At 38.6% G+C, this 24,798-nt stretch overlaps 1 protein-coding gene across 3 annotated transcripts in view; it reads left to right on the top strand.

The window, feature by feature from the left end:
- The window catches only part of ryk (receptor like tyrosine kinase), a 47,112-nt gene that overhangs the window by 1,106 nt on the left and 21,208 nt on the right, over positions 1-24,798 (top strand). For all 3 annotated transcript variants that reach the window (XM_060867755.1, XM_060867756.1, XM_060867754.1), the window contains exons 2-3: positions 21,854-21,975; positions 24,453-24,552. In XM_060867755.1, coding sequence (XP_060723738.1) covers positions 21,854-21,975; positions 24,453-24,552 — 222 coding nt within the window. The remainder of the gene's footprint in view (positions 1-21,853; positions 21,976-24,452; positions 24,553-24,798) is intronic.

Below are 24,798 nucleotides of genomic sequence, written 5' to 3'. Positions count from 1 at the left end.
CGTGTTTTCTTATAATAATGAATAATAATAATTATAAATAATTCTCAAGTCAATACAAATATGCACTCAGGTTGGATTCAGTTTGCTTGACATGAAGAGCAGCCTTCAGTAATCAAAATAACTCCGAATCGGTTATGAACCGATTCTGATTCAGAGTCTGATCCGAGTCAGATTTAGTCCTAAATATTTGTAGACATTTATTCATGTCTGAAATGTTCTGGTCACAAAATCAGTACTTAAGGACGTTTGTATTGCGCCATTGATGAAAGGAGGATGCTGATGTTTTTTTTTTTTTTGTTTGGCAACCAGGAAATTCTTTTATCTCTAAATCAGGGCTGGTTGTAACTCGTGTTATCTGGTGCATAGTAATCATTCTTTTACTGTCTGTTAGTATCTTCAATACAAAATTACACTCTAGTGATTATACATACAGTATGCATGCACTGTAAATGGTAAAAGGCAAAATTAAATTTAATGTGTGTCATTGATGCTTGGGATGTTTTATGCTTCAGGTTGTATATAGCATGGTTGTTCGTATTGCCTTGCTTTGCTTCTGACACTAATGGGAAGCATATGAAAAAAAGGACAGGACCTACATTGTGTTGGCTTGAGAGAAATTATCCTGTGCTATGTGACTCGGGTCATGCCCCACTCATGTGGTCGCTGTTTAGATTTGTTAGGACATTTTGAAGAACTTGGTGAGCCTGGCTGACTTATAAACCAAATCTCCTTTAGTTCAACAGCTATATCGTGGCTTTGTTAAAGACAGGCAGCTGGTGTCGTCTACTAATGTTCACAGGAAGGCAGATGAAGCTTTCTGTAGAAGTGTGAATTGTTTGATGATTGTTAATTGCTAGGCGTTGGTGCTTTTGTCTATGACCTATTATTACCATCACAAATGTCACAGTAGACATGCTAATGCATAGCTTGTGGTATTCCAGGAAATTAGAGAACTGGGAGTAGCTCAAATTGGAGGAATCTAGCCTGAAATGTTTTTTTTTTCTGATTATAATCTAGGATATGTCCCATATAGGATAAGTTGTGTCTGTTGCTCGTAGTGTTTACTTTTCTAACATTTGTTTTGTCTTCTTTTTAATCCTCATACTGTATAATCTTGGTGTCTGATGGCTTCACGAGTGCACTCTGAGTGTTTACTGTAAACAGCAAGTTGATTTTCATATTGAAATTTAAATAATGCCTAATTATCCATTTACTTTATGTTATTAAGTTATTTCTATATAAACTGCATTACTTCATGCAGTAACTTAAATATAAAGGAGATCATAGTGTAAAAAAAAAATAAAAAAGGAGATAACACTATCACAATGTGATGTTGACTCTCATCCAAGATGTATTTTGTAATAAGATTTAGTTTAACTTTTTACTGATATGTTGGATTATGTCACACTTTTGTGCACCCCGATACTATCTGGCCCCTGGATGACTATCATCATTGAGCCCTTGCTTCATCTCATCACCTAAGGAGAATGATGCAGCAGTGCTTTAGTGCTTTTGTTTAGTGAGACGCTGCCTCATCTATGCACTCTGCTCAAACAGATCAGCTTTTAAAGCTTTAAATTTACTGCTAGTGTCACTTTCAGTGCTATTAGGCTTGTCAGCTCCTAGATTGCTAGCTGGTCTGACCGAGTCTCTGCTGTGTTCAACTCTGTCCTGAGGCTTAATTGCTACAATAGTGTTTGCTGTCTCGACTACTTTTACATCATTATTGTCCTATATATTGTCCCTATAAGTTTGAGAGGGTTGATTCCTCCCCATAACAGCACTAGCAATCACCTGCTGTGACATGAAGACAGCACACAAGTACTAACATCTCACAGAAATTATGAAATATCTGTATGAACCACCAGTTTTAACACGTCATTCATATTGTACATCACAAATACCTCAATATAAACATGTTTAATGTGTTTCAGCATAGATGTTTACCTTTTAGTATCCATCGTTGTTTATCGCCCAAGTGTTTGATTGTTGGCTCATGATCAGCTGCTCTTTAGAGGTTTCATAACTTGTTTTTGAGAAATACAACTGAAAGCAAATTTTTTTTTGTTGTATTTGCAGCGATTCTGCGGCTGTGTCTGTGCTTGGCGTTTCTGTCTCTCATCAGTGCTGATTGATGAAGACCATTGAGGGCCTTTAAACCCTTTGATGCTTATAATGTGATTATAAATATCAGCATGTAGCCTGTAGTTTTCTGTTGAGTGCTGTCATCTGTCTTGTGAGTTAGTATGCTGGGGGAAAAACGGGTTACTTTTTACCAAGTGCACAAGTAAACTGTGTCAGATTCCAGTCTTCCTGTTTGTGTCTCTGTCGCTGATTCAGAATTGTGTTCTCGTGTATCCTGCCTGCAGGTTAGTAGTGTTTAGTGAGTTTGCAATCAGAGCATTTAATAGCTTTTGGTGAAACAAGTTTTCCCTTGTATTTTTATGTTTTAGTTTGGGTTTGTGTGTTGACTGAGGATGAAATGTTTTAGGCATGTTAGCTGATCAAAACCAGCAATGCTTAAATATTTAGTTTTCTTTATTTATGACAGTTAATTCTTCCATTTAAGAAACATAGAATAACAAACAAACTACCCAAAGTTTATTAAAGCAATTAAAATCATTAGGCTCTCGCTGGAATCATTACTGATTGCAAAAAAGCTTTCTGTTGGTTCTACATTTACATACCGTATCTAATTGTTTAATATGTTGTGACCCTCATGGTGATCACAAAGCCATTTTGAATTCAGCCTGTAAAGTTGTGAGAGAAAGTTTATTTTAAGCATAAAAATGATTCCTGTGTGGAATGGAAAATGACTAATCTCAGGTCATTACATCTCAGGTTATTTGTGGAAATACAAAAGTATAGGCTCATTAATATTCAGATGTGTTCCGATTTGTATGGAAATTTGACATTTGTAGAATATGCAGTAGTTGCTAATTTGCAAGAAAGAGAGAAAAAAAAACAATGATTTGTATGGCAATTATTATATAATTTTAAAAGATCTAATTAAATAAAACTAACATGGCATACAGTTGTAAATATCTTGTGTCTAACTTGTCTTGCCTTGTCTAGGGGTCCTTTGTTTTATTTGAGTAGATGAATCAAACTTTTGCTGTCTGCAGTCTCTGTGTATTTGGGGAAACACAAATAGGGACACTATCAGAGTGCAGTGTAATTGGTTACTTTGATAAAACACGACACAGGAAGCTCATTCTTTAATAATGAGTCAATGAAAAGATCTAGCTGACCTATTATACTGAAGAAGTTGGGACCATGTCCACCTAAAACATTACTCTAGCTATTTTGCAGAGTCTAACAGATGATAGATGCTGTTTTTGGTGAGTTGTGATGGGTTTTCATCTGGACGCTTTTATTTTTTTTTCTCTTACTACATTATACTAAAAGATTCAGAGACTGTTGGTATCTGCTTTGTCATTTTGCCAGAAGTGGACTAAGAGTTCTTGTTAGAGTCTCAGTAGTGGGGGAAAAAAACTTGAGTCAGGATTGCAGTGCCCTTATCTGTGAGTCGCTGACAGGCTCAATAATAGCTTCTTACTGCCTGAGAGAATCAGGTGCCTATTGTGCAAGGCTGGAATCTCATTGCTTCTGATGTGGTTTAAAGAGCTTGTTGGGTGACTGTGAGGATCAAATTCTGCCTCTTACAAGTTTTCACATTATAGTTACGGAGCCGTAGCATGAGCTGTCTTTTCTGACGTCTGATTATTGTTTGGACTGTTTACTTATCCCAGTTTGATGTTAACATGGCTTCAGATACGTAGATGCTGTGTGTATTTTGAGCACATGTTGAATTTAAGGTTTCACATTTGCCAAAGTTATGTCAATAAGTGCTGCCAGACAACAAAAGCGAACCCTTCTCCCTGTTTCTCCCTACGCCCCCCACCGCACATGACTCCCTGTTATTTCCTCTCTGTCCCTCTTCTTGGTCTGTTATTCCTTTCACAGATCTTAATCTTGAGGCAGTTTTATTTATTTATTTGCTTTTTGAAGGCCTCTTCTGCAGAGCAAATATTTTCATCAGTGTTATCCCTTCTTAAAAATACATCAAGGTGGCTTCTGCACCCCTTAATCATGTACACAGTACTTTATTGAGTTGTCTCGTAAACAGGGGGTGATTGCCAGGTGATGAAATTTGTCATCTAATGCCTGTATTTATTTTTTGTTAATTTACATTTGCATGACATTGAGTTTTCAAAACCACAGCATTCAGCTCAGCCTGACATACAGTAAACATGTGGAAAATGGGATTTCATTTTCATGTGGACTTCACTGGTAGCATTATATATGGCATTTGTTGAAATTGGTTGCTAAAACTCGTTTCCCGTCTTGAAACCGCTTTCCACAAATTGCTTATGCTAACAAATTCCTGCTGAATGGCACGCAGTGGTTTAATGTGTCGTAATGCTTATGGCCCATGGCAAAAAAGTGTGAGCCTTATGTTGGTTTTCCATTTGAATTAGGAACGATTATCTGGTCTTCACGCTTTTCATAGTTTAGCTAATCATCTAATGGATGAGAGAGCTTATTTAGTGTAAAGGAGATGAACACGATCAGCAATTAGCAGACAGAATTTTACAGAGTGACTTATCAGAAACATATCCTCTGTGTTGGTACTAATCGTTTAGAGTCTAAAAATAGTTTTAAGCTTAAAGCGTTTTAGAGAAGAGTTAGTACAACAAAAGCAGTAAAAGTCCAGGGGTTTATTTTAATTCTCATTCAAGTTTTAAGGCAAGCGCTGGGTTTTCTGTATTTATTTGTACACAACCAGCGTTTCCAGCATGCTGTGTGGACAGTCAGATGAAATTCCACCAATTTATGCCAGGACAGAGACAAGTTACATACATCTTCCTTTTTGTATCTGGTTGAGCCATGTAAGCTGTTTTCTGTGTTGGTGTAAACAAGCAGTGTGAATGGCACAAAATGCTGTGTTAAGTAGTTTTTCCTATTCCAGGATACCTGATAGCATATTATTTTATTTAAGCAATGAGGTCAACAACATGTGCACCAGGATGTCAGATCCCTGCGTTTATACTTTTAGCTAAACATCCAGCTTTGTTTGTTGCAGCATACCTTTTCCATGTAAGGTTTCATTGCTTCCTGCATGACATCACTGTCTCTGTTTGAGATGAGATGAGCTGAAGGAGAGCGCATAGACCTGGCCTCCCGTGTCCAACATGACACAAGAGTAAGAACCCTGTAAGCCTCTGTCTGCACTCTCATGTCTGTGTTATTCTGGGGGTTGGATGACGATGGCACGTGAAGACTGTGGTCAGGGAGGATGCCCTCAGTGATTTACTACAGAGCAATGTCACTTGTGTTTCCTTTAACTAAAAAGCCCAATGGCCCTCAGCAGTCCCACATGTATGGCTTGCAGATGCACTGTTGTTTACCAATGAGTAGTTTCCTTGTATTTACAAGATTCAAAAAGGCAGGGAGTACAGTGAATTGGTTTGAAAGGGAAACTGTAAACTGTAAATACACTGATTTAAATTATAATGCTACATGATTTGATGACGTTATAAAATGGTTACTTACTGAATCATTGCAGTTCCTTGCAGTGTGGTTGTATTTTATTGTATACTATAAAAGAACATTTCTCCAGTTGGTCAGGACTTCAATACCTTCCTGCATCCAGTTCCACCAGGCTGCTGTTCCTGATGTATTTAGCATGTGCATTTAATACATTGCCCTTCTGTAGGATCGTTCTGCATACAGCTGAGCTTTTAATTGTTCTTCTGATCTTTTTTGTGTTGATTCTTTTTAGTGGCTGGTTCTGTGGTTTGGGCAGGAACGTTTCCTGTGCCTCTTCTGGAGCTGCCCTTCTTCCTATTTCCCTCTAAACCCTGGGGTATACTCAGTGTGATGATCTGATTAAAGAGATCTTATTGGTGTTAAGGCAAACTTTTCAGTTGGAAACTATTGCTATAAGCTTAGCAGTTTCTTTACGGCAGCCATGTTCATACTAATATATTGGTGATTTGAATGTGTGTTGGCTTGCAGCAGAGGACAGTTAATTTAGTAATTTATTGGCCTAACAGATGAATAGCACCAAAATTAACATTGTATATATTGTATTGTTAAACATCCGGCAGTCTAACGAAGGTGGTGTATAGTTGTGGTCTGCAAAAAAAAAAATTAGTGGAATTTCTTGGATTTTTCTAGGCAATGCACAATCCCAGTGATTTGTTTACTAGATATAATGCCTCGAAATTAACGAACACCAGACTATCCATGGCATTAATTAGACACACAACAAGAATGTCATCTTGCTCACATCATTGTATTCACAGGGTTTATATAATGGTGTAATTGACTGTGTTTGTTTATTGTTTGCTGTTCTCTGACAACAGTTTGTCTAGAGAAAGTGTGTTTTAATAAGAAATTAACAAACTATAGAGCTTGTGTTTCAACATTCCATGATAAACAACAATGCAGTCGTTGCGCTTAACTGCCTTAGGCATTTTTAAAACCCCTTTTGGTTTCATGCATGATTACTACTTGGTGCTCCACCAAAACTGGAGGTTATTTTGAGGTGCTACGGCTAGAAAGCCCTTCCACCTACCTGGAATCTGTTTCTTCTGGATTTTTAACATTTATTATGAGTCAGGGATGGAAAAATCATAAACTAATTAGTTTACTAATTTTACCTAGTCAAGTAAAAGCTGTATTTTACAGTTTCATCGTTTAGTTTCCTCGAATCCTGACTGATCAGGGTAAAATAATAGCAATGTAATAATATTTGTTGAACTAGTTACAGTAGCACATCTACTGCACTAATATAAGCGAAACAGAAAAGAATAATCATTATACTTAACCAACTTTCTAACGTAGCACATCATTTTTTGTGCCCTTATCAAAATCTTAATGTTGTCACCCACCATTTTGTTTAGAAGCTGCATCATTATTACCACATGGCATATTAAAGCTGTTTGTGTAAGCACAAACTATGTGGTTAATAATCACTCAACTGTTTAGTTATAGTGTATATTATTGTTAGTAGTAGCAGTATTGCTAGTAGTATTAAAGACATAACAATTCCTTCCAAGTAGGCAACCTCTAGTCCCAGGCTATTCAATTGGCAGCAAGATATTTTGTTCCAGCTCTTCACGTAGCCTAATGTGAAAAAGACATCTCTATAATAAGTTTAGTTCGGACAACGGACCCTACAGTTATGAAGTGACTTGCATCTGTTCCTTTCGCCACGAGCCGCAGTCGCAGCACAGAGCAGAATTCACGTGACATTAGCCGAGTGGCGCGAGCAGCCTCTCCTGAGAGGCGCGATGACTGACAGGACCATGACAGATGAGAACTTTTGTTAGTATCATTTCTTCTGTTCATTTCTTCCTTCATTGTAACACGTCATTAAAACGAGTAATCACACATCCCTCACGGTCCAGCACCCACATCACTGTGTATTGCACTGACAACATACACCCGATTTTACTGCTCTTGTGAAATATAAACATTTTTTATTTCTCTCAATAAAAGGCAGCTTAAATGTTTGACAGTTATTGAGATGGCTTTCAATCGGAATACTAAAATAATTTTTTTTGACAAAGATACCTTGAAACGATGATTTTTTAAATATATTTAGATACCTTGAAACGATGAACCTTTTTTATGATGTGCACAAAAGTCACAGTTACATGAGTTCAATTCTAAATGAATGTGATACGGCTCTCTGATTTACCATCTGAATGTAGAAAACAAGCTTGCTTGGGTGTCTCACAATGCACTGATGTTGTAATGCAGTTTAAAAATACAACATGAGCATGTTTAAATGTAGGGGGAAAAACTTCACTTGGTTGTCTTATGGTGCCAAAAATACAACATATAGGCTCTTATATTGTTGTCATCGCTCATATTGCGAACCAGATCTCTCTGGCCCCTCATTTGGGATGTTTTTCATGAAATGGCCCTCATGACAAACTAATTAAATAGCTCTAGTCCAAGCAGGACCACTAAATTATAAAAATGCCATCACAAGACTTATCTAAGCGAACATGTTTGTTTGTTATTGGATAGTTTAGTTGGGTTATCTCATTGTTGAGTAAAATTAATGTGTTACTCGGTGGTTGGGTAAAAATAACAACCTAACGTTGGGAAATCAGCTTGTTCTGGGTATCTGGGCTAGTGACTTGCCCACCCTGATTATCAGACAATATGGTTTATATTATAGGCCAGCAGTTCCAGTTCTGGAGACAAGAGTCCGGGTGATTTCTGCTCTAATTGAATGCTGACTTTGTGTCAACGGTGTGTCTTTGAGCAGAGAAAACTATTCAGAACTAGCCATGTTATTATGCCTTTTTTATTTTATTCTAATTTGCATAATGCAAATTCATAAACATCACCACTATACCTACGACTGCTTTATGAGTGTTTTCCTTGATATGTTCCTTCTGCACTGCCGTCTGTTCACATGTTGCCAATGCCTGAGGGTGTGACTAAGTCAAGACCTGACTTGTTTACTTACTTTTGTTGTTTTTTTGGCATAGATTCATAATGCTGCTAAGCCTAAAAGGATTGTTAACTTAATATTTACTTTCTGTTGTGTCCCAGTTCTGTTCACTGTGGTGGAATTTTCTTAGGTGTTGTCAGACAGGACAAAGTTGGCAGACTGGACGTTCCATGGGATTAATTAAATAAATGGACAGATCTCTTATTAAAACAACATGGCAGTCCAGACGGTCAACGTGTCTCCACTCTTACTCCTCCCTGTGCCCTCTGCTCACTTTATGAGTTGACATTGACCCTTGACCTCATCCTTTCATGTCCTTTCAAGTCACTCTCTTAAATTTCTTGTTAGATTTGACAGTCGTAGGGAGTGAAGGTACAACTCCTCAAGTCCACGTCTTATCAGTAGGTGTCCTAGCACTGAAGAAAGGGGGTAAATTATGTATATCTCTTTGTGAGAAAAAAGTTCCTGACTCCTGAAAGAGGGAGGACAGAGATGAGAAGCAGTCGCTGTCTGTGTGGATATGTGGAGATTGTTAATGGAGCCTGGAATGTGTCATTTGAAAGCTTGAAAGAGCTTCATGTGCCTATGGAAAACCATTTCATGAGTTATAATTGTATTTAGAAGGTTTTGTGTAGTCATAGGTTGTAATTCTTTCACAAGCAAGTGGATATAACGTTAGATATAGGAGTGTCGCACTTTAACTGCCTTTAATTACCACATGTGAGGTGCTGTAGTAGTTAAACAAATTGTTCTTCTGCACATTCTTGACCTCTTTTGATTTGAATACCATATAGACAGTATCGTTGTTTGTAATTAATCTCTTCAATGGGATAAAACAGAAAAAAGAGAAGTGCAACAGTCTTGTAAAACTTTCAAGGAACATCCATTCATGTTCCAGCAGTTACAGTTATAGCCCCAAACTGTATGACTTCACTGTTATTTAAAAAAAACAAAAAAGCCTCTTTGTGTGTGTGAATGTGTAGGACACTCAGTCTCTGCAAATGGGGTGCAGATAAAGAAATGACGTTAAACATCAACAACTCGTAAAGTTACAGTGTTTTGTATGTGTAACACATCATGTTTTATCAGCAATATTTCATCACATTTTTCAAAATGAGGTGGGGGGAAAAATCATTAGCTGTTTCAGCCAGCAGATTTTCACCTATGGCTTCTTCTACAGTAGCGGCACATACAGTAACTTTACTGACTGCCGTAAAGCTACAATATGATTTCACTTTCACTTTATACTATTTTATGCAAACCTAACCATCACACGAATGAGGGTGTTGAATATCCGTTTTCAGATTTAGTCAGATTTAGTAATAATAGGCTCCACTCTTTTGGGAGGGGTTTCCACTAGATTTGTTTTACTAGATTTCAGCTTGAAGAGCATTACTGAGGTCAGGCAGGAGATCAAGTAATTTGGCCATGGGTGTTAGTCTGTGCTTCAGTTCATTGCAAAGGTGTTCAGAGGGATGTGTTGAGCCAGTGTCTTCATGGAGCATGCTTTGTGCATGGGGGCATTGTCATGCTGGAGGTATTCCAGTGAAGGGGAATCTTAATGGCGCAGCATACAACATTGTGTGTTTTTATTCACATATATAATTGCATTGTGTATGTAAGACTGGTCAAGTAATAAAATTATCTTTTTTATTAAGGGTGGCACATTTGAAATTCTGACTTGAGCTATGCTGTCTATGGCCGGGTCTCCATGATGGCACTGTTGCCCCGTACTGTAAAAATCCTGTTCATCCTATGAAAGAAAATACGTGATGTAGACTTTTAAGCACACTTCTTACAGCTTTCATCGCCATCACCCAGCCAACCAAAAACATTTTTTTGCGGTTTCTTGTGGTCCATCATTCTGTGTCCGTTGTCACCATCAGGCATGCACATGCACTTATGAGTTGACTTTGAATTTTCTGTCATCTTGCAGTGAAATGAACCAGACCTTTCTTCAGCATCTGGGAATGTAGTAGTTGGTTTACTGATCAAACCTAGACTTTTGAATTGTCACACCCAATTACACATTTTGGTGGTTTGCCCCCTCCGTCCACTTTTAGGGTAAAGCCCCCTGTAAAAAGAAACTTTGCATGAACGAGATGGCAGATGGAGGAATGACTCATCTGGTTATAATTAATAAAGTGAAGGCCAGGCTGGTTTCATTACCAAGCTGCCGCAACTGAACCATAATAATCTGTATCCTTCATCCTGAAAACAGTGGTCTTTCCAAAAAGTGTCACTGAGCTTCCAGGCTATTATATTAAATGTAATATTAAGTGTTCATGCCAGTATTTCTGCACATGCAATATAGAACATACAGTGTGTACACTGGTTGGTGCAGCTTTTATGTATTGTCTTTTGTGTCATGCCTTGTATTTTTTTTTTGCACTGTCTTTTGTCTTGCACTGTTTGCACCAGGTTGCACAGATGCACTTTGTGGCTAGGACTACTTACTTAAGTCCTTAGCTCTGTTTTTGTTTTATGTAGCATCACAGTCCTGGAGAAACTCTCATTTCACTGTGTACTGCAACAGCTATGTATGGTTGAAATGACATTAAATAGCTTCTTGACTTCACTTGATTTGAAACGGTCCTTGAGACACCTCTGCAGGAAACGTATGGTCTGTAATGAGCTGAACACTAGAACAAATTCAAATCAGTAGATCTGTGCTTTAATTTCTGAGGAAATGCATGTTAGTTGCATTGATCTGTGAGGGATGGCTTTTGATTTATTTTTTTATATTGGCGTAGCATAGATTTGCATTATTTATGACAAAAATGCTTAAAAGAAATAAGATTCACTATGGAGCTGTATGTGTAAGTCATTAAGGCTTCTTTCGGTGCACCAGGATCCGCAGACTTAGATGTGGTTTCATGTCTTTGTGCTGAATTGCGGCACACACTCTCAGTACTCGGTACTATAAAGCATTTTCAAGCCCTTGGGTCATGTGGCTTCAGTAGAGATGGCTTTAAAAGCTTATGCATAATACCTCCATCTTGGCAAAATCCATTATTTTGAAAAGAGATTGTCTTGGGAGATGTATGTAATTTGGTTTTTGGTTTATTTATTGTCTTTGCATGTCTCTGAGTGAACGAAAACTTGTTAACGTTACTAAGGATTTTATCATTTTAAACTTCAGTTCATTTTTTTATTCACTTGATTTTGATATGATTGTGTTACGCTGTCAGCAATGACTAATGCTGTGTTCAAGGTGCCTTGTAAGAGGTAATAGCAGTTCTTTCAATTCATGGGGAGAGGAAAAACCTCTCCTCAAATACCTGTCTTGTTTGTAGCACATAAAACATTACTTTATCTGTATTTTCACAGAGTCGGGTCTGAGTGTCTATTGGTACTGTTATACTGTAGTGAACTTAAACATTCATACGCTATTTTGGATAAAAAATTGGCAGAAGGCAAAAACAGCAGACAAGTAACAGCAGCTTACCAAAGTTCCAAATGATCAATCTTGTGAACAGTGAAGGGCACAAATATAAAAAAAGAAATTTCTAAAAATTCACTGAAGTAGTGGCATTCATTCATTCATTCATTCATCTTCTACCGCTTATCCGAACTACCTCGGGTCACGGGGAGCCTGTGCCTATCTCAGGCGTCATCGGGCATCAAGGCAGGATACACCCTGGACGGAGTGCCAAGCCATCGCAGGGCACATACACACACTCATTCACTCACGCAATCACACACTAGGGACAATTTTTCCAGAGATGCCAATCAACCTACCATGCATGTCTTTGGACTGGGGGAGGAAACCGGAGTACCCGGAGGAAACCCCCGAGGCACGGGGAGAACATGCAAACTCCACACACACACAAGGTGGAGGCGGGAATCGAACCCCGACCCTGGAGGTGTGAGGCGAACGTGTTAACCACTAAGCCACCGTGCCCCCTAAGTAGTGGCATATGAGGGGAAAATGCAAGTTGTTTGCTACGCCATAAATGCACTTTACAGTGACCGTGAAATGTACTTTGACAAACAAGAAGTGAAGTATGCAAAAACAAATGTGCACAGTAATGATTCATTATGGGGCAGGAAGGTTTAAAAAGGAAGTCATCATATCAGATGAGTAGATTTCACCCAGACCTCGTTAAAAATGTTTCATTGTGATGTGAAGGTTTTTGTTTTGCTGTGTGTTCAAACAGCAGAAATGTTGCCATTGAAACCGACAGCTTTTCGTCTCTGTTGGCATGTCTGTCTATATCTGGTTAAAAGTAACGCTGCGTGTATGAGAAATATCGTGTCAAACTAGGGCTCGGGTTATTGAGAACATTTGACACCAAGTGGAAACCTGTACTGCACCTGTTTGGCCCACATGCCACAAATCTGCAACACTTCCACAGTTTTGTGTGCTGAATAGTGGGTGGTCAAAGAAAAGCACCACAAGGCTTTTTACCCCCCTTTTAATAAAAGCAGCACCAGTCATCAGAAGGACATGAATATGCGAATGACTGTTCTTGGGACCATGGCAGATGTTTGGATTAGCTGGTGCCTCTCCATCGTGCATTACTTCTGGCACACAAGCTGTTGAGTAAAGCGATGAATTAGAGTGTCCCTGCTGGGTTTTTTCTGTGCTGTCTCCAATGCATTTTAATGGCTTTTCCAAAACCATGTAAGAAAAACACCTCTAATGACTGCCAGAGATCAGAAAACATATCCTCTTAGGCAATACGTCTGTCTCTGTGCTTGTGGTTCTGTTTGCATGGTTATAACAGACTGCTATAGGTGTATGAATTTAGACATGCAGACTAAACTTTTCATTAATGTACAACGGTATTTGAGGAAGTTGTGTGACATGTAAATTGGGGCAAGATCTGTATTGTGTGATCTGGTGCAAAAGCCCTGCCGAGTCTCACGTATTCTTGTATCTGTGGTCTGAGTTAATATTCTTCTACCCATGCTAAAATGCCTGGTCTGCCTTAGCTTTCTGTAGCATAATAGCTCCATCATAATGCTGGGTATGTGTATAGGACCATTCACCCTTAGAGAGAAGCGGAACACGGGACCCTACAGAGCTTTTCTTTTCTTTCTTTTTTTTTCTTCCTCTTGCTCAAAACACAATATCAAATATCGCACTTGTGATGGAAGATCTGATAACAGTCCCTTGGAATGTCACAGAACCCATAATCACTAAACATCCTGGTATCAAGTGAAATCATTTTGCTGTTAAACCTTACATAAAGCTGCCTCTTAAATAACATGCCGATGCTCCACGCTATTGACAGAGGCTTTTGCAGCAGCCATATAGGCAGCTCAACTTGAACATGTGCCCAGAGCCAGAAAGAAATGGAGGAGGGAAGCTTTCAAGGGGAGCGAACTGAAAGACGAGTAGGGAGCGTTGACAAAAGGAGGCAGTGAATAGGAGAGGAATGATTGTCAGTACTATTCACATTTCTGTGCCTGTCCTTTTCAAAGTGCCACAGTGAACGCAGAAGGACTCCCCTGTCTTCCCTCCCTCTGGTATGTTTTGCATGCAGTACACAGCTCCAGCAGCCAAGAATGTGTTTTCAGCACCTGCTTTTTCTCCACACTTCCTTTTTTGGACTTTTTAGCACTTGTTGGAGGACTTTGTGGCAGTGTTTTAGCAAAGCAGCAATGCAATTCTAATTCCACTGTCCCTTTCGGCTAGAACAAAATTTTACAAGTCTGTTGGTTTAGCAAACCAACAGTCTAAATCCACTTTACGCTCAGTAGCGTTCACTACCTCAAAGAAACTGTCATTTCTTGTGTAGTTTCTTTTATTTAAAAAAATATAGGAAATGCGTTGTACCAATATAGCCTCTGGAGTGCTTAAATTTGTTTACTCTCATCATTTTTGTCACCATCAATCCAAAGGCTTTCATAGAGAATTTAGTGTGAAAACAGGGTGTAGCCTTAAAGCTAAGAATGGCCCTGTTGTTAAATTTGACTGCATCCTTGGTATAAAAGCCCACGTTATTCCAGCATTATGTGGAGGTAAGGATAGGGTTTTTGTACACAAGAAGTCCTGGTGCAATGGCAATGTAACAAGGCTTTTTATTGGTAATTTCTCTTCTCACTGGTAGGCTGTTACCATAACATTTTTTTATAGCTTCTTCACCTCTTTTTATCTTCCCTGTTTACCATGTGCAGAGGAAGGAAGCGCTGTCATAGGTATTCTGGTGCTGGTAAGGTACTTTTTGCCACTGATCTGTCCTTAATGTCAAAAAAATTTTATTTTTTATCCTCCATGTCTATACACAGACAAACAAAGCCACAAAATCGTGTAGGAATTATAACTTCTGCCTAATAGTTCTGGTGCAATGGCTCTGGTTCTCTAAGAGACTGTTTATTCTGTTTGGATGTTTCGCTTATAAGAGACGTTTATAAGAGGAAGGTGTTATATATGTGTATGTATATGTGTTATTGATTCTCTGCTACACTACAAAGGTCCAGGACCAACACCAAGTGTCTGCCAGTACTTTGTTTTGTTTTGCATTGCCCACTGCCATTTGCATTACTTTCACTAATCGAGATAGCTGTGACACCGTGGCAGTTATTCCTGCCCCTTGGTTCTCTGCTGCGAGCCAGACCAGCATGCTGCTTTTCATGTCTTTCCTCTAATGGTGTGATATGGAAATGGAAGTCCCATCTGAAAGTAGTTTTCTGTCTGCTGCGCTGCTCAGGTCTAAGTTGGTCTGCCTGCTGGCTTCTCGGTTACTTTTAGCCCACACCTGTTTGGTATTACGCTGATTGCCTGCCCTCCTGACCATCTGTGCTGATAGGGCAATCCGAGCAGTGAGGATTTTCCACCAGCAGCTATTCCACCTTTTTTCTATGATAATTAGGCCTAAACACTACAGCAAAACATGAGTAGAGTCCCTCCCTCCAGTTTTTTCCCCTCCAAAATCCAGATTAAACTTGACATCTTTCCCAGTACTGTGCTTTTCCAGCGATGTGTGAACCCAGCCTTTCTTGGCTCTTGAGTTATGAATTGTGAAAACATCAAGAGCACAACTGCTTACTTTACAGTAGTATGTACAGTCACATACAAGCACATGATTGATTGAGGTACGTGTTCAAGAGGTCTAGATACGGTTCAGACCTAAAATATCTTCAGTATCCTATTGTCAGTATTAGTAAAGGTGACAAATCTTTAGTATGGTTGTTATGCTGCAATGGTTTCACAGTTACTTACATTGTATTATCATCATTATCTTTCTTATGACTATTAAAATACTAGTTGAAATGCATCTCCATCTATTATGGTTTCCATCAGTTTTTCTTTTCTTTCTTATTTGAGTTAGTTCCTTAATGCATTCTGATCTATTCTGACTTCTTTCAAATGGTAGGATTTCATTTCCTTTTAGATTTTACCTAAATCGTAGAAACCTCTAGTTCTCTTTATGCATGGAACACGACTACTCTAAAACCCTTTGGGCTGTGTAATTTGCTGCTGTTGTAAATGTGTTAGATTGCTACCTCTGCTGCCACTCCTAGCACGTTCTTAACTTTATCATACAAACTGGCTAGCAAGCACACTGTAGAAAATGGCTTTGCTGACAGGAACTAAAAACTAAACCTACGGCAGGACATACACGCAGTGCATATAATGTGTACAGGGTGTCCCACAAGTCTCTATACAAGGACAAGATTAACACTTTTAACAAAACCTCTTCCAAAATTCTTATATATATTTATTTTATACTATATATATATATATATATATATATATATATATATATATATATATATATATATATATATATACATACACACAGAGTATATATAAAATTTACAATTTCCTTTAAGATTTCCCTTGACTGAAGAGAAAGCCATGGTGTACCAAGAAAGGACTTAAGATCATTTATCGGAACATATTCAAAGGGCAATTAGATGCACAACACCAAACAAGTTTTGTGGAACCTCACCTGTATTAGATTACAATACTTTCAATGAGTTTTTTTTTTGTGCCATTCTAATGCCCGCTCATGTTAAAGCTTGTTCAGCAAAGTTCATTTTTCCTTTAATTTCCATCCAGTGACCGGTTGTCTTTTTCCTAATAAAAACCAGACAGGTCGCGTGTTTGTCACGGTAAAGTATTTGGCCAGTCTGTAGGTACCCAAACCACTCATTTCCTTTTCCCTGCAGTATCAAGCATGCAAATCCTATATCCTACCACATCCTGTTAGCAATACTTTTTGCAAGAGAAGAATATGATTAGAGAAGGGATAATGAATAAATCTCATCTTGCTCATGCATGTTCAAACATAAACATCCACATAATCCTTTTCTGAATCTGATAAATATATGCACTCCTTTAATGTTTGTCAGCCCTGACTCTGCCTTCTGGGGTCGGTTTGAAGTGCTGATGGATAAAGTTGTAATAGAAGCACCGTCTCTACCCCCAAGCTTGGTCCCTGATCTTCCACCACCACTGCTTATATGCTGCACACTTGGGCATGAAAGATAAGCTTTTTAGGACAGCAAGGCTTTTGTCTCACATGCTTCTACACTCTGCCTACAAAGTCAGCAGCATGATATTCAGTTTACCTGAAGTATTGCATGGGTCCTGTCCAAAATAAATTTCTAAAAAAAAAATAAATAGAGTTGTTTATTCTGATGCTCTTCTTTAAATAAACAGTAAATAGTATTAGAATACTCAATGTTCTGGGATTTTCTTTTCAGTTATACATCGCACATCAGCAGAGTGTGTACCTTCTTAAAGCATATGGCAAACACAATCAAACAGAGCAGCTTCCATTTTTATACACCTGAGCAATGGAAGGTTAAGGGCCTTACTCAGGGGTGGCACCTGGATTCAAACTGACAACCTTCCAGTTCGTAGTCCAACACCTTAACCACTTGGCAACCATGTCCCTCAAGAGTGTCCAAAACACGGCTTGTTACCGCTACAAACCATAACATACTGAAGACTTTCCCATGGTGGAAAACTAACTGGCATTGGAGACTCCTTAGACAAATAAAAAAAAATCTGATATGTTTTTCTACAATAAACAGAACATTCTTCATCCAGTTCTAATTAGTGAGTTTGAACTATCCTTCACTATAGAAATGGTAGCATGTTAGAATCGTTGCATTAATCTAAACTTACTATCTGAGCTGTTGTTCGATGTCTGATTTTATAGAATAATTAAAAACATTTTTAAACTAAATACCATAGACAGATATTTATTTCCTACAGTAAAAAAAAAAATGATGATCCGTGATGAGCGTGTCGTTCCGTGCAGCCTTCCTCTTTCGTCTCTTTTCAGCCGTGGAGGTGACCTCTCCTGTCTCTCCTGAGCTGTAAAAGCTGTCTAAGAGCGTTAGGGGCTCAGAGGCAGCCAGAGGCAAAAGCCACAAGCCCTTAAGTTCAGCTTGCTTGCATAAAGAAAATATTTTTAAAAAATCACCATGTTTTGTCACATAAAAGCAAGTATTTATTTATTTATTATTATTTAGTGTATAATTTAAGCTTGAAACTGATTTGCTTAGTGTTGATTAATTTTCTGTCAGTATTCCATCTGTACTCCCGGTCACAAGTTTTTTTTTTGTTTGTTTTTTTTGTGCTAGTGTGCTCACAGGGACTTGTGTGGATACGCTTAAACTAAAACTAACAAAGAGAAAAAAATGGTGTTGTTGAACAAAGAAAAACATCTAGTCTGCAATTTGATTACGTTTTCTGTGAGTTAACGTTATAGCATTTATGGAATCATTCAGTGCATGAAAGTGAGGTGTGAGGTGAAGTGCTGTGATATGAGAGGAAAAAATTCTAGTTTGTATATTAGTTTTTGTCTATGGAATTTGGCGATTTCTATCGACCATGACACACTGTGTTTGTGTTTACATACATAATAGATATAGAAGGTGGGTCATTTCACTTTATGACTCAGTTTCAGCAACACCCAGGTCAGAAGTGAGGTAATGCCATCGGCTCTCTAAGGACTCTGTTTGTCTCTGGGGCCTTGCATTGTTACACCCAAACAAAGTTTCTGTATGGAATAGGGGAGTATCTGTATGAATTTAATCCTCCAGTTGTCTGCATCTGTATTCAGATTTTAACCAGAATTTGTTGTGGCCGCCTTCTTTCTTCTAGTTTCAACCAGATCCCTTTAGGACCTATTTTGTAAGCATTCACTGTTCAGTCTGAATAATGTGCTTTTATTTAATGACATCCTTAATACAAAGACATTGTATTTGCATGTTGGTAATGATTGAGCCTAAGTCTCTACGTCTTGCTTTTCATCTTCTCCCTCCTACATCATTGATTTTCTATAGCTTCTCTGTCCCACCCAGCAAGACTCACACCCACCAATCTGAAGATAAGATATAGTAACAAGATATACTGCTGGAGAACTTTGAAGCTTTTTTTCCCAAAGCAAGATCAACCACAGGATTTTTAATCACTAGACTTGTTTTCTCCTTGGACTGTTGGCTTTTTCAGAACAGTGGATGCAGCTCAAGCATAAAAAGGGGTTTTGAAGCCATTTAAAAAGACACTGCATCCCCCTCATGGTAGCGCTTAGTTAAGGACTGGTGTCAGAGAAAACGGAAACCACTAGTGAGCTTTTTTTTTAAGCTTGTGTGGTTGACCACGGAGCTGTTCAAAGCAACTTGTTGTTACTCGTTTCAGAAAGCAGAGAGAGAGATGAAATGCTTCCCACAAAATACAGTGGAGTGAAAAGACTGTAGAGGTTTTATAGTAAACTAGTTAACTCTGCTTGCCATCACTGTGTGTACAAGGGAGGGTTTTGTTTGGCTGTTTTTGTTATCGATGAGTTCATTCTGCTTCTTTTTCATTCTGTCAGTTCTCTCCGGTTCCTCCCATCTCCTTTTCATACCACTTCTTGGGTTGTCACCACTGCATTAGAGTGATCCATTAAAGCACTGGGTCAAGCACCCTCGACCCCTTCAGACACTCGCATTCAGTATGTCCCCCATGAGCTGGTGGTGGTTTGCTATTCCCACCAACCCTTGTTTCAGCATGAAGCTGATTAGAACCTACAAAGCGGGCATTTAAGGTAAAGAAGAGAAATGCTTAGACTACAGAACCCTCTCCACTCACCCAGTCCTCTCCTACTCTAGTCGTTCCTCTCACTTTCCCAGCAATCTGCATTTAAGTGGTAAAGAAAATTCAGAAAACAGAAAATTCACAGACCCTAAACAGGGCAATTACACCAAGTGAAATTCTCTGGGTTAGCCTGGTCTTCCTCACACTCCAAGGGGAAAAGATTTTCTTTTTTTTTATTTCCACAGTGACGAGTCATCAGTGAAGCACACAGCTGCTGTGTCCTGGCACAGTCAGCTGACTGGGTCTGGAGTTGTGAAATGTCCCTTCACAAGTGGTCAGCTTGGTGATGTGGGTGTCCATCAATCCAGCAGGCTCTGTTTCTGGAATTATGGAAACAGCTTTTGTTGAAGAGCCCAAGGTTTAAAACATGGCTCCCACTGAATACCTCAAAGTCCAGAACATAGTAATCAAGTCACAGTGGAGGTTTTCTGAGCTCAAAGTGGAATGTTCTTTACTGGCCAAGTCATTCACCCACCCAGAGTTGCATTTCAGTGACTGAAACATCTGAATGAAGAAAGAGCATGAAAAAAAGCAAAAATTAAAATGGCTACATAAGATGTCTGGCAGGGGAGATGGACAACTGATGATGATTATGGGTCATGGTATCTGCAATCAAGTAGTAAAGATAAATTACTCTTTAGATATTAGTAAAATCCCAATAGATATTGTTCATTGTACATACCACACCACATTTAAGTCCACTGTGGGCTTCAGAAACCCACAAAATTCTGGAAAACAGCCAAAAATTTCAAGAATATACTTTGATATCTCTACTGTAAGAAAACACGGATAGATTTGATCAAAATGACATGGAAATGAATTTATTTAGGTTTATTCCTAACCTTGCCTTTACCAGGTCCATAACTAGAACCGTCCATAAGTGTTTTAAATGCCACCAGTGAGTCTTTCTTCAGGTGATGAGACCGAGACTGATGTGGTTACCAATTATAATCACTCTGTTGTCCCATATCCCACTGTAAACCTACAATCTTTTAAACATTTTCAGTCTTTAAGAATAGGTTATAAATACAGAGATGGTGTGGTGTCTTTCAGTGGAACTGGAAGGAAATCTTTGGATAAAAATAGGATTTTATATCTGTTTTATAGATTATGGGTTCCAGTGGGATAAATAAACTGTACTTCATGCTGATGTACATGCGAAAAATATTTCCCATCAAAAAACTTAGTCAAAATGTGACTGTCAAGAGTTTTACCAGGCGGCTATAGTAAAATGCTAAAACTGATTTTCTTCGTACCCTTTATTGCTGTCCTGTACGAGTGGGGGGAAGGAAGTGCAGTCCCCATCCCCCTTGTTTAAAGACAGTCTCTAACAGACTGATAGACCGGCTCCACTCAACCCAGCCATAGTCCCACGGCTGAGATAGGATTGCCCCAGGGCACAGCTAGAGATTTCATCCGTCACTCAAATTCACGTGTTCCTGTGCCGCGGCTGTGTGGGAATCGGCCCCCAGCTTGAAACCCCAGCCACCTATCCATCAGCACCCGCTCTCTCCCTGCTAATGGGGATAAATGCATCCTTCTTTAGGGCACAGGTGTGCGGCACAGCCTGGGAGAGAGCTTCTCAGGTTGGATTGGCTCGAGGAATGCAGCTGTGACCAAGAGCTTGTTTAGATTACCACGTCTTAAGGCTGAATTATTAGAAAGTGGAGGGGAGAAAGGCTGTTTGGTGATAGTGAAGGCTGAGGACCTCAAACATAAACATCCTCAAGCTGGGATATTTTTTCACGGTATATATCAGCAATAACTAGCATAATGTATGAATTCCAACTGGCTTAAAGGATGACATGCTACTCACAGGCCTGAAATGCACAGAGGTTGAGGAAAGTGGAAGTTCATTATTTTGGCAGTTGCATGTAGGTCTTGGCTCAGTCATAGATTTATGATACATTTATTTTTTTCCATTCAACCCCACATATTCAGGTTGGAAATTCTGCATGCATTTTGTCACTTTTCTGACCTTCATAGTATGATTTAGTCAATTCACATGTTTTATTTGTCCTCCTTGATGCTAAGGGAGGATGGTGTGTTGGCATATGGTGTCCACGCGTTGTCATGGTTTGCTGCTTTGAAAAATGTTTTTGTGCTGCTGTGGTTTTCTCTTCCCAGAGACTTCGAAGCCCTGCAAAATCCATTAGTCTTTAAATGAGTGCATAAGGGATTTTTTTTTGTAGTGAAATACAGAATCCATATGGACCCCAAAATCATGAAATTGTATTTTAAATGCTGAAGAGAACAAAGATCATGAAGATCCGCTTTTTGTTTTAATTGTATGTGTATCAGTCATTAGCTTTTTTGTCTGCTTCCAGGTTTGGATGCCGAGCTGTATTACGTGAGGGACGATGTGGTGAATCATTATGCTCTCACCTTCGTGCTGCCAGTACCGAGCGAGACCAACAGCCTGCACTTCACCTGGCACTCCAACAACAAGGTACACCAACAGCTCTTCTTCAGAACTTCAGCTTCCAGACATCTCCTGCAACTATTTAAGAATAGAGTTTAGTCAGTAGTTGTTGTTTTTTCTTTAGGCATAAAAAAGTTGAACACATTTGGTGCATACACACACACTTATTTTTTTTATTTAAAACATCCATAAATGCTTTTTAACATTTGAAACCAATATGAATGAAAGGTGATTTACTTAACCTAAAACCAAGATAAACATTTAGCATTTTTGTATAGTCAGTGTTTTACGTTTATCAAACAAATACATGTTGATTAAACTAAATCTATTTAGTGTATATACAGTATAACTGGTTTAAAGCTAAGAAGTTTGTATCTGATGCTTTGTGTAGCCATGCCGATTTGACATTACTCCGTAAACATGGTTTATGCATTGCAGTGGCATGTCTCGAGAGACACGTCCCAGTTTACCCCATTGAGAAAGACCGGTTCAGTTGTGCAAAAGCAGCACCAGCGCCATCTATAGCATATAGTGCAAACAATTTTTATCAGAATCAGAAAGAGCTTTATTGCCAAGAATACAAGGAACATAAATTGTATGTACAGTTACAGCTATAGACGATCGAATGGAATAGAATGAGATGCAGGGATGTACTAGGATTGAGGTGGTAACAAATAAATGTAAGGTTATTGCACATTGTTATTGCGTAATGGGGAGAACATTTAACTGTTCATGAGGCTGATTGCCTGGGGAAAAATCTGTTCTTGTATCTGGTTGTGCTGGTATTTGGGGCTCTGTAGCACCGGCCAGATGGTAAAAGTTCAAAAAGCGGATGACTTGGATGTGAAGGATCCAGGGTGATTTTCTGAACCCCTCCTCACTCTGGATATATACAGTTCTTGAGGGGTGGGAAGGGGAGCACCAATAAACCTTTTAATAAATATATCCTAAATTTCTTTTGCATTGTTGTTGTAGACGCTGCTGTTACTTTTGTCACACATTTTGTCACAAACCCATTCTAATAAACCAAAAATAAATAACTTGCATTTTAAAAATTGCATTTAAATTTGTTTTTTATTAGAATTGAGGTATTTAAGTGTTGTTCTCAGCCCTATTAACATGGAGGTGTCATTAAGTTTCTGTCACATATTAACCATTTCATGATCTTAAACTATAGTATACAGTAATCACTGTATGTGTAGTTATCAGCATTTTAATTATTTGTATTTGTTTGTTATGGTGGTTTTAATATCTGCAGCTTGTAACACTTGGCTTTAAGTTAGATTTGTTATAGGTGCATGAACATACAGCGCAGGGGGAAGAAATGTCGAAAATGTGCCAAGAAGCTGTGAAATTCCGACGGGACTCGATAGTACACATGTACTGTAACTCAGCTGGAGTTTTGAATAACGATTATTAGGCATGCAAATGTTACAGCTGGTTTTGAATGTATATTGCAAAACATATTTCTCATGACCTTTTGAGAGGTACTGGGAATTTGTGATCACTTTAAGGGATTTATTTCATTAATCATTGTGTGTTTAATGGGATTAGTACAAAATGAAATACTTTTAAGTATTTTTTTTGTAGTCTACTTTTTTATTTGTTTCTTATTATTTATTATAAACATTACTGATTTGTAAGTTTCTAGTATGAAACTAATAGTAGTAGTAGAGTGAGATTAAATGGAACCATGAATTATCAGTCCAAAAAAGAACATTTATTAGTTTTATAATAATCAGTAAAATTGAAATACCACCTTTCCAATGCAATTCTAGCTGTAGATCAGGGGTTTTATCACACAGTATCCATAGAATAAAAGTAGTTCTAGCTGGCTGATCAAGCTGAACACAAGCAGTACAGTGCTAAAACAGATCGTAGGACTGCTAATGCTTGTCTTCTTCTGGCAATCAATTAGTGCACAATATTTAATTAGGAAGAGCTTTAAAAATGTTACAGAATATAGACTGTGGTTAGCTGATAGGCTTAAACTTATGAGCCAATATCTTATTATAATAATAAAGAATATTAACATTTTTTAAATCTAATTTCGCCCAGAAATGAAAGCGAATTAAATGTGAAATTTAAAGCCTGTCATTGATCTGCATGTATCGGCTGCATTGGCGGAGTGGAAACCACATCGTTCACTGCACGTCTTCATTCCTGAAACGTTCCATCCTTCATAGCAACACAGAAACCCCACCCCTTCTCGTAGCTTTGGAATTCTTTGATGAACGTTACTTTCAAAGGCTTAAGATAAGAACATTGCTGTAAAGAGGAGAATCTTTGTGAATATGGAGCTGTGGTTGTTCTAACTTAATTTGTTCAAGAAACTAACAAAAAATAAAAAACTAGTTGTTCCCTTGTCTCCATACTGCCATCTGGTGATAATTCTAAATCGAGGTGGACTAGGAAGTGAAGTACAAAAACACTTACAGGTTGGCTTTAAATACAAATCCACTCCTCATGCTTATGTGGTACTTTGATTTTTTTGCTCTGTGCAGGTGGACTACAGGTTGGGTTTCCAGGTGGAGAACCCCGCAGCTATGGACCAGCCTCATAGCAACATTTCAGCCAGTGGGGAGGTCCCACTCACGCGCTCTGGTATCACTTTCTCACACACACACACACACACACACACACTCGCACACTCTTCTAGAGCCGTTCTTCTGCAGCCATTGTTAGCGAAGTAGAGGAGGTTCATGCCCCTTCCAAACCCAAGATAGAGTCCTGCCTTTTACTGTTGTCTATTTTAACATCACTGTTGTAGTGCTGTTGTGTCCCTGGCTAAAGTTTGATAACTAGTGCTCTAATTGTCAGATAAGTACAAAGTTGGACTTTATTCATGCA

Source organism: Tachysurus vachellii, chromosome 4 (assembly GCF_030014155.1).
Source record: "Tachysurus vachellii isolate PV-2020 chromosome 4, HZAU_Pvac_v1, whole genome shotgun sequence".
In the NCBI taxonomy this organism is placed as follows: Eukaryota; Metazoa; Chordata; class Actinopteri; order Siluriformes; family Bagridae; genus Tachysurus; species Tachysurus vachellii.
The sequence above is the reverse complement of the archived record's forward strand: the minus strand, read 5'-3'. Positions and strand labels throughout refer to the sequence as shown.